This window comes from Perca fluviatilis, chromosome 5 (genome assembly GCF_010015445.1).
Source record: "Perca fluviatilis chromosome 5, GENO_Pfluv_1.0, whole genome shotgun sequence".
Lineage (NCBI taxonomy): Eukaryota > Metazoa > Chordata > Actinopteri > Perciformes > Percidae > Perca > Perca fluviatilis.
The window spans coordinates 1776434-1789499 of NC_053116.1; the positions used below are offsets into that span (position 1 = coordinate 1776434).

Here is a 13066-nt window from a genome sequence, read left to right on the forward strand (position 1 = left end):
GCTACAATGAGCTCGTTATTTTTCTTTTTACCTCTTTGGTATTCTGTCTATTGTTTGTATTCCCCCGCGTGCGCCTCATTTTAATGTTTTATTTTGAAGAAGAGAGAGAGAGAGACTTCCGCCAACAGGCTCACCGTACGCTGACTGTTCACCAATCAAACGTAGTTGTGCAGTCTCAGCCAGCTGGCAACAAAAATGGGCGACTCTGATGCGTAAATCAACACTTATCAATATCACTTCCCCATCAGTCAGGACCAAGATCTGACCATAATTACACTTGTCCTTTCCATAAACTGCCGGAATTAGCCTATTATTTCAGTTGCAATCCTGCCAGTGGAAGCGATCGTGAGAGCAATTAAAAATATAAAAACATAATTCAAACCGCAGCGCATTGGCTCAAGAAGCAGAGAAATAGCCGATATGTAATCCCCTCCCATTCAAATCTATATATTTCATAAATATACCCATCAGGGAATGTTTACGGCGTTGTCGGTCTCTAAATGTTTTAACTTTTATGAGCGCACTCTTGCCCCGTCTCTCTCTCTCTCTCTCTCTCTCTCTCTCTCCGCACCGAGCTCCGCCTGATCTTCTATAAGAACGGTGATGCCGTTATCAATCGAGTAGGCCTATTGATTGGTCAGTAGGTGGTGCTTTAACACCGGTTGATCTCTGATCTCCAACATAACCTGCTCCCGACCAGGTTAGGCGTCCAGCATGAGTTACCACGGCGATTGAACCCGGTAACAAGTGATCCACCTTTGTGATAAAGAAAACCCTGGGTTGAACCTGAAGTTAGCTCGTTAACCCCAAATCTTGCTTCATAGTACAGGCCTCATAATGAAAGCATGTTTACCTTAGTAAAAGTGCCAAACAGCAGCTCCATTACCTTGTTCTAGTTCTGCCTGCAGAGCCTGGTAAAAAAAAGTAGGTTTGGAAATTTGTGTTACTTGTGCTTATTTATTTTTATGTATTATTATTTTATGTATTTTATTTTTTAAGTACTTGAATTTACCTGGATTATTTTAATTTAAGCTATTTTGTAATTCATTAATTTTTATTTATTTTATTGATTGGATGAACTATAATTTGCCTAAAGATGATTATTTAGTATTTTTTGCCGTCTGATTGAATGCTTATGTTAACAAATAAATCAGACGTTACTCAATAGTTACTCAGTACTTGAGTACTTTTTTTACTCTTACTCAAGTAATTATTTGGATGGCTACTTTTTACTTTTACTTGAGTCATATTATTCTGAAGTAACAGTACTTTTACTTGAGTAAAATTTTTGGCTACTCTACCCACCTCTGCTGGAATGTAACTAAGTACATTTACTCCAGTACTTGTACTTCAGTCCAAATGTTGAGGTGCTTGTACTTTACTGGAGTCTTTTCTTTTCATGCCACTGGTATTAGTACTTGAACTGCAGTAAAGGGTCTGAATACTTCTTCCAGAAGTGAATCTAGGACAGCGGATGTTTTTCTTGCAGCTGAAGGACTGGGGGGATAAAGTTAGCACGCTGATATAAAAACACATTAGCTTCAGGAGCTAGCTGCATGCGGCTACCAGGCTAACGTTAGCTTAGCGTGATTATGAGAGCAGTTAGATTGTCAGACTAACCTTCTCCCCGCAGCTTGGTCTCCTCCGTGTGTTCCCGGTGTCGCTCCATCTCTGATGAACAAACTAAGAAACGCTGTTCGGGATTCCCTGATCTGGATTCAGCTAACGGCTTCTCTCCTCACTGCTCCCGCTGCTCAGCACGGGAAAACAACAACAAACACCACTTCCGGGGGGACCGCTGTCAAAATAAAAGCCCCGTTATTCTAGTTTCAGCTTTTTTGTTTTGATTTATTTCATGAAGATATATTTTGTTAACTTTAGAAACCCTGTTTTACTGGTTTACATCTCTGTCTATATGGTTCATACTGAATATCCATATTTGTTCTGTTTTTTACATAATATATTCAAATACACTGCATATATCTATATTATTCTTACTATTATAATGTTACTGCTACTACATTGCACATATCTGTACATGTTGTTCATACACTGTTCATATTACATAGCCATATTTATTCTGCTCTTATAAGGTAACTGCTAATACACTGTACATATTTATATTTAATTTATATTACTCTAAACCACCTTCTGTAAACCAACTGTATACTACTGTCTACATTGCACTATATTTATTGTCCTGTTTATACACCACCTGTCTATACCTGTCTATACTTTGTTTATCACATTGCACTTTTCTGCTTTTTTTTGCACTTCTGGTTGGACGCAAACTGCATTTCGTTGTCTTTGTACTTGTACTCTGCACAATGACAATACAGTTAAATCTAATCTAATCTACTGTTGTGACTTTTTAAACTGTAAAGATTATTAGAAAAACTGATGGATTGATGTATATTTATTTAGATATGTTTATAGCCTTTAGTTTGATAACCTACATTTGATGTATTACGTGAGTTGAATATATTTTTGCAACAATATCCGGATAGAAGACAAGATCATTTTTGATGTTACTGTGTGTCACAAAAGATAGACAGCAGATTAAGCCAGGATTTCCCAGTTATCCTGGATGACTTAAATCTTGACTCGGTTTCAGGAAAGCAGAGGAACCTAAGTTACCATGGAGATTTATTCCATGCTAACAGCCTTTTCTGTTCACTCAGCAGTGGTTTACCTTATTGTTATTATTGTCATTAGCCTGCATTAAAATACTACAGGTACATGTTGCTGTTCAGTTTAATATTGGTATTATTTTAATCATTATTCATGTGTGGTCTGTGCCATTATATTGCTGTATGAAGACTGCTGTTCATATTGTTGTTAGAAATTTGGTGAATATATTACAGCAGTTGTTGAGATAATTAGAAAAAGCTGATGAAGTTACAAATGTGTTTTAAATGAAGTCAGTAATGAAGGGTAATATATAAAGTCCTATACACGTGTTTCTATAATGAAGTCAGTGATGAAGGGTAATATATAAAGTCCTATACACGTGTTTCTATAATGGTTCTAATAACGACAGACTGGTCAGAGACCAGTACATCTTTTTAGATCATTTATTTCTTTTCTATTCTTTAACAGTAAAGGATCACGTTTGTTCCTCTTCCGTGTTTATTTTATCTGCCATTCTTAGCACACAATGTGTGTTCTTCTGTCCAGTGGTGGAGTGTAACTAAGTACATGTACTCCAGTACTGTACTTGAGTCCAAATGTTGAGGTACTTGTACTTTACTTGAGTCTTTTCTTTTCATGCCACTTTCTAATTCTACTCCACTACATTTCAGAGAGAAATATTGTACTTTTTACTCCACTACATTCATCTGTTACAGCTTTAGTTACTAGTTACTTTACACATTAAGATTTCTGCACACAGAACACATGTAGTTTATAAAATCTGATGTTTGATTCTAAAGTAAACTAGCCGACAATATAACGGCTACAAGTCCAGCTGAGATGATGAGACCATTAAACACACAACTGGTTGGATCCTTTACTCTTTCTACAAGGTTTTAATACTTTAACTACATTTTCCTGATGATACTCTCAGACCTTTACTGAAGTAACATTTTCACTGCAGGACTTTTACTGTAACAGAGTATTTTGACAGTGTGGTATTAGTACTTTTACTTAAGTAGAGGATCTGAATACTTCATCCACCGCTGGTTCTCTCCAGTAAACTGGGACTAAAATTTGGGAGGATTGTACAATTCTAAAACCATATCCTAATTATACAATCCTCCTTAATTATAGTCTTAGTTCACTGGACCAATGACTACTGTATATAGTGTAGGCTACTGTACATTCATGTAACAACAGGGAGAGGACACCTCAATGAGTATTGACCTTGTATTTTCCTGGGAGGAAACAACTGATGAACACTCTGTTACAGTCATTGTTTACAGTGTGCATTCAATTTACTAATTTCTAGATTTTAGAGGAAGCAAAGCATATAATATGTGAAGGAGCTCAGCTACTATTATAAAACAGAGAGAAAATGTGTTTTAGACAGTAGCGAACGGACTGAATTATAGTCTGACTTATACATTTATGAACCACTTTTAAACAGAGTCCCTCTGATGGTATGCCTAATTCTGATGCTCTGTTACGTGACCAGTTCATTGAAAATATTTGGTAACCTTTATGCGGTGAGCTGAACAGTTAGTCCGTCCAAACCCCCAGTGGCCTTTTCTGGGTGTCAGAGAAGCAGCAATCCGTTGGGAACAGGAGGGAGAGCCTAATGAATGTAGGGCTAGGAGTTCTTCTCTCCCCTCTGTTTGTGCTATGCAATCTGCTACAGGTTCACCCAGATCAAGTGATCAAACAGAAAGCCATTGACTCTTCTGACCTGATAGATTTGAAAGCAATGCTACAGAAGCAGCAAGCAGCAGAATGCTACTGCTGTTTATAAAGCACTGAACGGTGTAGGGCCAAAATACAATTCTGATCTGCTGCTACATTATGAACCCTCCAGACCTCTCAGATCAGACAGGTCTGCTTTCTGTTGTTCCAATCAGTCACTTAGACATAGAACCATGGGGAGACAGAGTCCAGGTTGAAATATACAGAAGTTATCCTTTAAATATCAACATATTCTATAAACATAGGAGGAGGAGGAGGGTGTCTGGTAGAAGAAAGGGCTGGATGAGAGGCCCTCTCATTATTACAGTCCCTGCAGAACACAGTGTAAATATCTAAATATCTGTCTTTAATACTGTGCATATATCATCAAATGTCAAAGTCTGAAAATACAGCCGTTAAGCTCTCGCACAATCGTTACATTTAATGTCCTCGTTATCGGTCCAAACTTTAATACTGTTTGTGACAAAACCTGCATGAAGAAAAGTGTGTTTGCCTATTACGCTTTCTTTTGTCTTCACATTGTATCTCGGGTTGGGGGGTACCACTAGTTGATGCTGTGTTGGCAAGGTGTTAACAATCACAAATTGTTGTAAAAATATAAATACTGCAGTGACCCCCGTGCGTAATGCTGCATGATGGCACTGCTGGCCCTGCAGGAGGACTAACCCCTATTGGAAGAATCAGGAGAGAAAGAGACTTCAGGGACCATGACCATGACTGGCTAATATGCCAATTTAGATTCCCTAAAGCTGAGCTCTTGGATCTATGTACTGAATTGGGTCCAGTAGAGAGGGCATCGCACTGGAACCGTGCCATCCCGGTCCAAATACAGGTCCTCGCAACTCTGGGGGAAACCGGCTGTTTCCAGAGGGAAATGTCAGACAGCTAAGTGTTTTAAATAAATATTATATATAATCTTCACCTTTATCACTAAGGCTTGTTCAGATATAATATATATTTCTGTTAAATCTTATCATATGTCTGGTATATCAAAGCTGTCCCCGAGTGCTGTAATGCCTGCCGTTTTAATAATCAATGTAGTCTATAAATCAGGTTTCCCTACCTTGTGCAAGAACAGGCTGAAGTTATAATTGGCAGCAATTCCTGAACATCTGAGAAGTTTTATTCTTTTTCTCCGCCAGTCATCATGATTTGGTGTAACAAATGCCAGTGTCATTCATATACTGATCAGTATTGACAGGCAAACTCTCTCTCTAATGTAGCTCAGGGTAAATTCTTTCAGGAAGACCTAACTTTTTATCTATGCTCTCTTCTAAATCAATCAGCTGTTGGAGGCGTTCACCTTCCTGTAAACCAATCAGAATCGGCCTCGAATTCCAAGGGCCAATCACAGCATAACAACCCCGCTTTAAATCTGTTCTCTCCCTGTGCTATCAACTGTCGTTTCAGGCAGCGCGTCCATCCCTCCACCTCCCCTTCCACCTCCAGTCTTCGTCTTCTCCAGCTGACCGCTCTGGTGCCTCCTTCGGCTGGTCTTCGGGCTCCTTCTCCGCCACCACCGGTATCTGGATTTCCATCGGGGGGTTATGATGCTTCTCTACCCCTATAAGAAAACTATTAGTATAAACCATGGAGTCTAATCACCAAAGACACTGTACACTTTATTATGCTATGTACAATAAACGTTGCATATCTGCAAACAAGTCTCTCCTGATTAAATTGGTGACTGACTCTCACTGTTATTAAAGCTGCCACTTACTTTGCTCCACCACAGTTCATTTACTCACACCACTTTGTAAGAATCATGAATAACCAGGTTACTGTTATGTTATATGATTTCATTCAATCATTATAATGTGACTCACAGTCAGGTGTGTTTGAAAACACACTCACAGGTGTGTCTTCAACTCAACTCCAAAGGATCGAGATCAAGACCAGGGGCAGTGCTAGTTGCTATGGTGATTGGGGCTCAGTAAGAGTGGAGGAGCGAGTGGCAGACAACATCTTTGACAGGTCAAAAAGTTATTTAATTGAGATTATACATCTCAAATTCCTTCATTAATTCAATTACTGTGAGTCCAATCTGCTAAATATTATCACCTGAGAGAAAAGTCTCAAAGCCAAACGCGTTGATGTGGTCTGTGGTTTCAATCATATGCGACACAGAGCAGGTTAGAAAAATGGTACTGTCTGCCTCCTTCCAGAAATGTCTTGTCTTACTGTAGTTCGTAGAGCCAAATATATACTGTATATTTATATACATATATAAATATATTAATATCTGGTCGATTATATAGTAGTCGCCACAGCGCTGTAATTTCATACTAACATGTCTGTCCGTTTTCCTACATTTTGACCTTAAATGATGTATGAAAAGTGAAAATTGCGGTGGACAGAGCAATTTGTTGAGATCATATTTATATATATATATATATATATATATATATATATATATATATACACAGTTCATCTTACAATGCAGTAGGTGGCTCTGAAGTCAAGAAATGTTTGACGAATACATTTTGCTCCGTGTCTTCAAATTCATAGCTTAGTTTGAATAACTTTATTGCAGCTATTACACCTGATATACAAAGGGGCCGGGTCTGACTCGACCTCGCTTTGCTCATGTTACTTCATGTCTGTTGTCTCAAAATGAAGCTGAAAAGGCACAAAAAGTTTACCTGGAAGATGCCAAAGGTAATGTTTTATTTTTAAAATGGAAAGGCAATCATAGTTAATACTTTTAATAACCAAAATATTCTTTCACAGTGATACCCTGCATCAAGTCAAGCACTCATCTGCAGTACGTGGACAGGAAGTGACTTTGCTCAGCTGACCATGTAAGATTTAAAAGATGTGGTTAAAAAAAATCAAAGCAAGAACGGATTACCATAAGAATTGAATATTTCACAATGTTTTTCTTTACTACAAAAGGATGCCATGCCTGCTTTTGTATGTTTGGTTTTGACAACTGAATGCAGAAGTGTTGTTCTATATAAGACATAGAACAACAAAACCTAAATAATGTGCAAACATGTATCTGGGAAACTCATAGTATTTTATTGATTCATCATTTCATTTTTATCAACTTATTCATTTTTGTAGTATGTATTTACATTTAGACACACAGCATATACATGTATGAAATATGCAACATCTGTGTCATAATGTGACAAATCCAATCATGCAATGGTTAAATATAAACAAATAAGAACACACCCATACAATATAGTGAGATACCGTGAATTGTGTGTAGCGTTACACCCCTATGTTCAACATACAGCAACAGCTTTGACAATGTCTCCTTTGTGTTAATATGAATATATATTGCCACCTTTTAGACAATGAAATTATTCCTGTCCACAATTGTTGACTGCATATGCATTATTTTTGAAGACCAAAATTGATAGGTATTTTTTGTGGTGCCTCTGTCACGTGTACAAAGAATGTTTGTCACCAGGGTAGGGGAAGTTCCCTTTCTTTCCATCACAGAAGTTATCAATAGGTGTTGAAGTGTTTATTGTGGGATAGTCACAGCAGCTGCGTTTTTGCTTAAAGACCAGATTTGATGGGCAGTTTTGGAGGTAGGTTCTTCCATCCCAACAATTGTGAAAAGAATATGTGTCAGCAGGGTTAGTGTATTGACCATTGCTCTTTCCATTACAGAAGTTATCAATTGGTGTTTGCAAGATAGTCACAGCAGCTGCATTTTTGGTTAAAGACCAGATTTGATTGGCAGTTTTGGAGGTAGGTTCTTCCATCCCAACAATTGTAAAAAGAATGTGGGTCAGCAGGGTTAGTGTATTGCCCATTGCTCTTTCCATTACAGAAGTTATCAATTGGTGTCGGAGTTTTAGTTTTAGTAGGTGGAGTTGTAGTTGTGGTAGGGGCAGTTGTGGTTGTGGTAGATGGAGTTACAGGATAGTCACAGCAGCTGCATTTTTGGTTAAAGACCAGATTTGATTGGCAGTTTTGGAGGTAGGTTCTTCCATCCCAACAATTGTAAAAAGAATGTGGGTCAGCAGGGTTAGTGTATTGCCCATTGCTCTTTCCATTACAGAAGTTATCAATTGGTGTCGGAGTTGTAGTTTTAGTAGGTGGAGTTGTAGTTGTGGTAAGGGCAGTTGTGGTTGTGGTAGATGGAGTTACAGGATAGTCACAGCAGCTGCATTTTTGGTTAAAGACCAGATTTGATTGGCAGTTTTGGAGGTAGGTTCTTCCATCCCAACAATTGTAAAAAGAATGTGGGTCAGCAGGGTTAGTGTATTGCCCATTGCTCTTTCCATTACAGAAGTTATCAATTGGTGTCGGAGTTGTAGTTTTAGTAGGTGGAGTTGTAGTTGTGGTAGGGGCAGTTGTGGTTGTGGTAGATGGAGTTACAGGATAGTCACAGCAGCTGCATTTTTGGTTAAAGACCAGATTTGATTGGCAGTTTTGGAGGTAGGTTCTTCCATCCCAACAATTGTAAAAAGAATGTGGGTCAGCAGGGTTAGTGTATTGCCCATTGCTCTTTCCATTACAGAAGTTATCAATTGGTGTCGGAGTTTTAGTTGTAGTAGGTGGAGTTGTAGTTGTGGTAGGGGCAGTTGTGGTTGTGGTAGATGGAGTTACAGGATAGTCACAGCAGCTGCATTTTGGTTAAAGACCAGATTTGATTGGCAGTTTTGGAGGTAGGTTCTTCCATCCCAACAATTGTAAAAAGAATGTGGGTCAGCAGGGTTAGTGTATTGCCCATTGCTCTTTCCATTACAGAAGTTATCAATTGGTGTCGGAGTTTTAGTTTTAGTAGGTGGAGTTGTAGTTGTGGTAGGGGCAGTTGTGGTTGTGGTAGATGGAGTTACAGGATAGTCACAGCAGCTGCATTTTTGGTTAAAGACCAGATTTGATTGGCAGTTTTGGAGGTAGGTTCTTCCATCCCAACAATTGTAAAAAGAATGTGGGTCAGCAGGGTTAGTGTATTGCCCATTGCTCTTTCCATTACAGAAGTTATCAATTGGTGTCGGAGTTGTAGTTTTAGTAGGTGGAGTTGTAGTTGTGGTAGGGGCAGTTGTGGTTGTGGTAGATGGAGTTACAGGATAGTCACAGCAGCTGCATTTTTGGTTAAAGACCAGATTTGATTGGCAGTTTTGGAGGTAGGTTCTTCCATCCCAACAATTGTAAAATGAATGTGGGTCAGAAGGGTTAGTATATTGCCCATTGCTCTTTCCATTACAGAAGTTATCAATTGGTGTCGGAGTTTTAGTTGTAGTAGGTGGAGTTGTGGTTGTGGTAGATGGAGTTACAGGATAGTCACAGCAGCTGCATTTTTGGTTAAAGACCAGATTTGATTGGCAGTTTTGGAGGTAGGTTCTTCCATCCCAACAATTGTAAAAAGAACGTGGGTCAGCAGGGTTAGTGTATTGCCCATTGCTCTTTCCATTACAGAAGTTATCAATTGGTGTCGGAGTTTTAGTTGTAGTAGGTGGAGTTGTAGTTGTGGTGGGGGCAGTTGTGGTTGTGGTAGGGGGAGTTGTGGTAGTTGTGGTAGGGGGAGTTGTAGTTGTAGTAGGTGGAGTTGTGGTTGTGGTAGATGGAGTTACAGGATAGTCACAGCAGCTGCATTTTGGGTTAAAGACCAGATTTGATGGGCAGTTTTGGAGGTAGGCTATTCCATTACCACAACTGTAAAAAGAGTGTGGGTCAGCAGGGTTGGGGTATAGCCCACTGATCCTTCCATTACAGGTGTTTGGCGGCACTGCAGCTGTATCCGTGAGGCCAGGATAACCTGAAGGAATCAGATCAGAGAGTCATATTGTGTTAATTGTTATTTAACTCTGTTTGATCATAATTTAACATCCCTGCTGAGATTTCTAAACAGAAAGAGCATACATTTGCAAAAGAAACAAAGGCAATAAGAGCTGATTACATTAATATGAATGACATTAAATTAAATATACACTAACAACCACCACCGCATGACAGGATAAGATATAAAGTTTAGAATTTTGGTTACCAAGAACCAGAAGATAAATGAGTTGCCCTGCTACATAATTGTGCACCTTTATTTATCTGCTAGTGCTATTGATTATGTTTGAAGCATGTTATGAACTTACCCAAGCTGGCGATGATCAAACAGAGCCCTTCAAAGTGACAGAGGTTACAAAAAAAACAAAGGTTAGGAGATCAGTTAATGGTAATGGTGACACTGTTTTCTGTAGAGAGCTGAATTAAATGAAACAAAAACTATCTGCATGGCTAGATACCACTGGAGGTAAGTGAGAAAATATGCATTACAATAACTTGTCCAGTGTGCCTTACCTGCAGTTAGAGTGAGTTTGCACATGTTGCCACTATGTAGATAAACAGAAATAAAATGAATTTTATTAACATGCAGCTGAAACATATGAACATGACTCAAAAACAAATCCTCACCCTAAGCTAATATTATTATTATTATCAAAACTGTTGCCACACAAATTGCATTTCAAGTTGGAAAACTGAACGTTTCCTGTTCAAAATGGTCTTAGAAAGTAGGTCAGTTTCATATTCTGTTGTGTGTCTATCAGTGCCACTTAGCACTTAGCACAGTTTGTGGGTTTACTTAGTATTGGAACGCTTATTTTCATACACGTTACATACACAGCGGATGTGTTTTTGCCTTTAAGACGTAGGCAGGAGTAATTGATGTAGTCCGCGCAACTTAAACAATCAATGTTGTCCAAGATAAACACTTCTTCAAGTTCTTCATACATCATAGTTTAAGTATCTGCTTTACAGCTTTAAAGTAAACTCATAATATTGGCACAAAAACGCCACTGTACCATCACATAGTCAGACTCAAGCTCCTGCTTGAGAAATTATACCATTTTACAGCATAAACGATCATTTCACTTACCCTTTTATCAGGATGCTGGGTACAGATTCAATCAGTCATTAAACAGCACCTGTGATCATTGAAGAACATAATCAACACTTTAAATAGATGAATGTAATTAAAACGAAAAGAAATGAGATAAACTTGAATTAAAACAATTTCAAAAGTATAGGAAGAGGAAAGGACATGGCACTAAGATCAGGAGTGACTCGAATGAACAGGTTGGTTACTGTATGATAACAATCAATTTTGATTAATTAATTGCCTGCATCATCAAAACAAAATTGCTGTGACGGAAAATGATTACATGTACATTATTGGGAACACAAACAGTAATAATAATAATAATAATAATAATAATAACATTAGAACGCTACAACAAAATAAAATGAGAATGTGTTTAGTATAGCCAGTTAGAGATTGTAGGTAGGCTATAGCAATATACATAGCAACAACAACAAAATCACATACAATGTAGTTCGTCAAAATCAGAGTAAAAGGGATTACAAGGGATACTTACAAATATAGTGGTGAAAGAAGCGTATTGTGTCTGATGGATGGCTGATGGATGTCTGATGGATGTGTGGCTGAGCAGTTTATATTGGCTAGACAGGGTGCAGATAATTACTCCAAGTTCCTGTAGTTCCTGGCCAGTTGCCAATAGAATTCCTACAATCAAAAAATATTTTTTAAACGACATCATATGTAAGATTTTTTTAATTACAGTAGGCTGACAGCATGTGGTAATTAACTAGGGAGGGGTAATTGCTGCATTGTCACATGGAATTGTTACAATGTCCTAATTATACTCTGTAACTTGGTACAAAAGATCAGAGTCACCTCATGACATGTCCTTGTGACTTTGATTTCAAATTGTATTTGCAAAAATAGCATGATACCACCATGTTTAAATTTCTGTCTGTTAAGAAGGTTTTCTTTTGGGGGACTGAGAACCCTGCAGTCATCATTACTAATGTGCACTAGACACTGAGTCGGACCACTTACAAAAACTTGAAATTGATAGATTAAGCAAAGTATGTAGCTAATGTATGTAGGTTAAGAACAACAAAACAGAGGCACACAACACATCGGCCTAACTTTGTTTTTATACCTCCGGGTCTGGAACAGCATGATTGGAGGCATCATGTTTTGGGGGTTCTCTGTCCATTTATCCATCCGTCCATCCGTCCATCCATCTGTCCATCCCATTCTCCTGAATGTGATATCTAAATAACGCCTTGAGGGATTTACTTCAATTTTGGCACAAACGTCCACTTAGACTCATGGATGAACTGAATACATTTTGGTGGTTGTAGGTCAGTGCCACTGTGACCTCACAAAACATGTTTTTGGCCATGACTCAAGTGTCCCTACATTAACTATGACATAATTTCACCTAAAGTGTCTTATAGGAAAAATGTATGAAGTGATGACACTTTATATCCAGAAGATCAAAGGTCAACCTCACTGTGACACATTAATGTTCTACAAAAATGTGTCTGGCCTTTATCCAGCATCATAATTCAGGAAGAGAAGGGGAGATTGGAATCATATGTAATAAATGGTCGGATACTGAATTGGTGACACAATCTTAAAACTGTGCTGATTGTATAGATCTTCTGTGCTACATTGTTAAGATATGGGTAAAGCATTCAGGTCCAAGGTTCTTTCATAATCCCACCCTCTTCACTTTCTGTCTCTGGATATCAACCAGAAGAGGGAGCCTCTTATTCCTCTATCCACTACAAGCTCATTGGATTTGCTGATCTTGAGCTTCAGGTGATTGCCGTTCTAAATGAAGATGAACATGTTTCTCACTGGAAATTATTCACTGGAATCAAACATGTCAATATGGCGATAGCTTTCATTTTGCCA

The 13066-nt window shown here is 38.4% G+C and overlaps 1 protein-coding gene across 1 annotated transcript; it reads right to left on the bottom strand.

Moving 5' to 3' along the window:
• Positions 1 to 7377: 7377 nt before the first annotated feature.
• On the bottom strand, positions 7378 to 10759 carry LOC120559394 (mucin-2-like). Its single transcript, XM_039801089.1, has 3 exons — positions 10636 to 10759; positions 10431 to 10457; positions 7378 to 10102 (listed from the first exon to the last, which is right to left on the bottom strand). Exons 1-3 carry the CDS (start codon positions 10718 to 10720, stop codon positions 8946 to 8948), a joined length of 1269 nt encoding a protein of 422 aa, XP_039657023.1. The 5' UTR covers positions 10721 to 10759; the 3' UTR covers positions 7378 to 8945.
• Positions 10760 to 13066: the final 2307 nt, after the last annotated feature.

Excerpts from the sequence above, each read along its gene's own strand:
- LOC120559394 (XM_039801089.1), bottom strand. The coding sequence starts at position 10,720 with ATGTTTCAGCTGCATGTTAATAAAATTCATTTTATTTCTGTTTATCTA. Across the intron at positions 10,458-10,635 it reads CAAACTCACTCTAACTGCAG|GGCTCTGTTTGATCATCGCC; the intron begins GTAAGGCACACT and ends GTCACTTTGAAG. Across the intron at positions 10,103-10,430 it reads TTTGATCATCGCCAGCTTGG|GTTATCCTGGCCTCACGGAT; the intron begins GTAAGTTCATAA and ends TGATTCCTTCAG.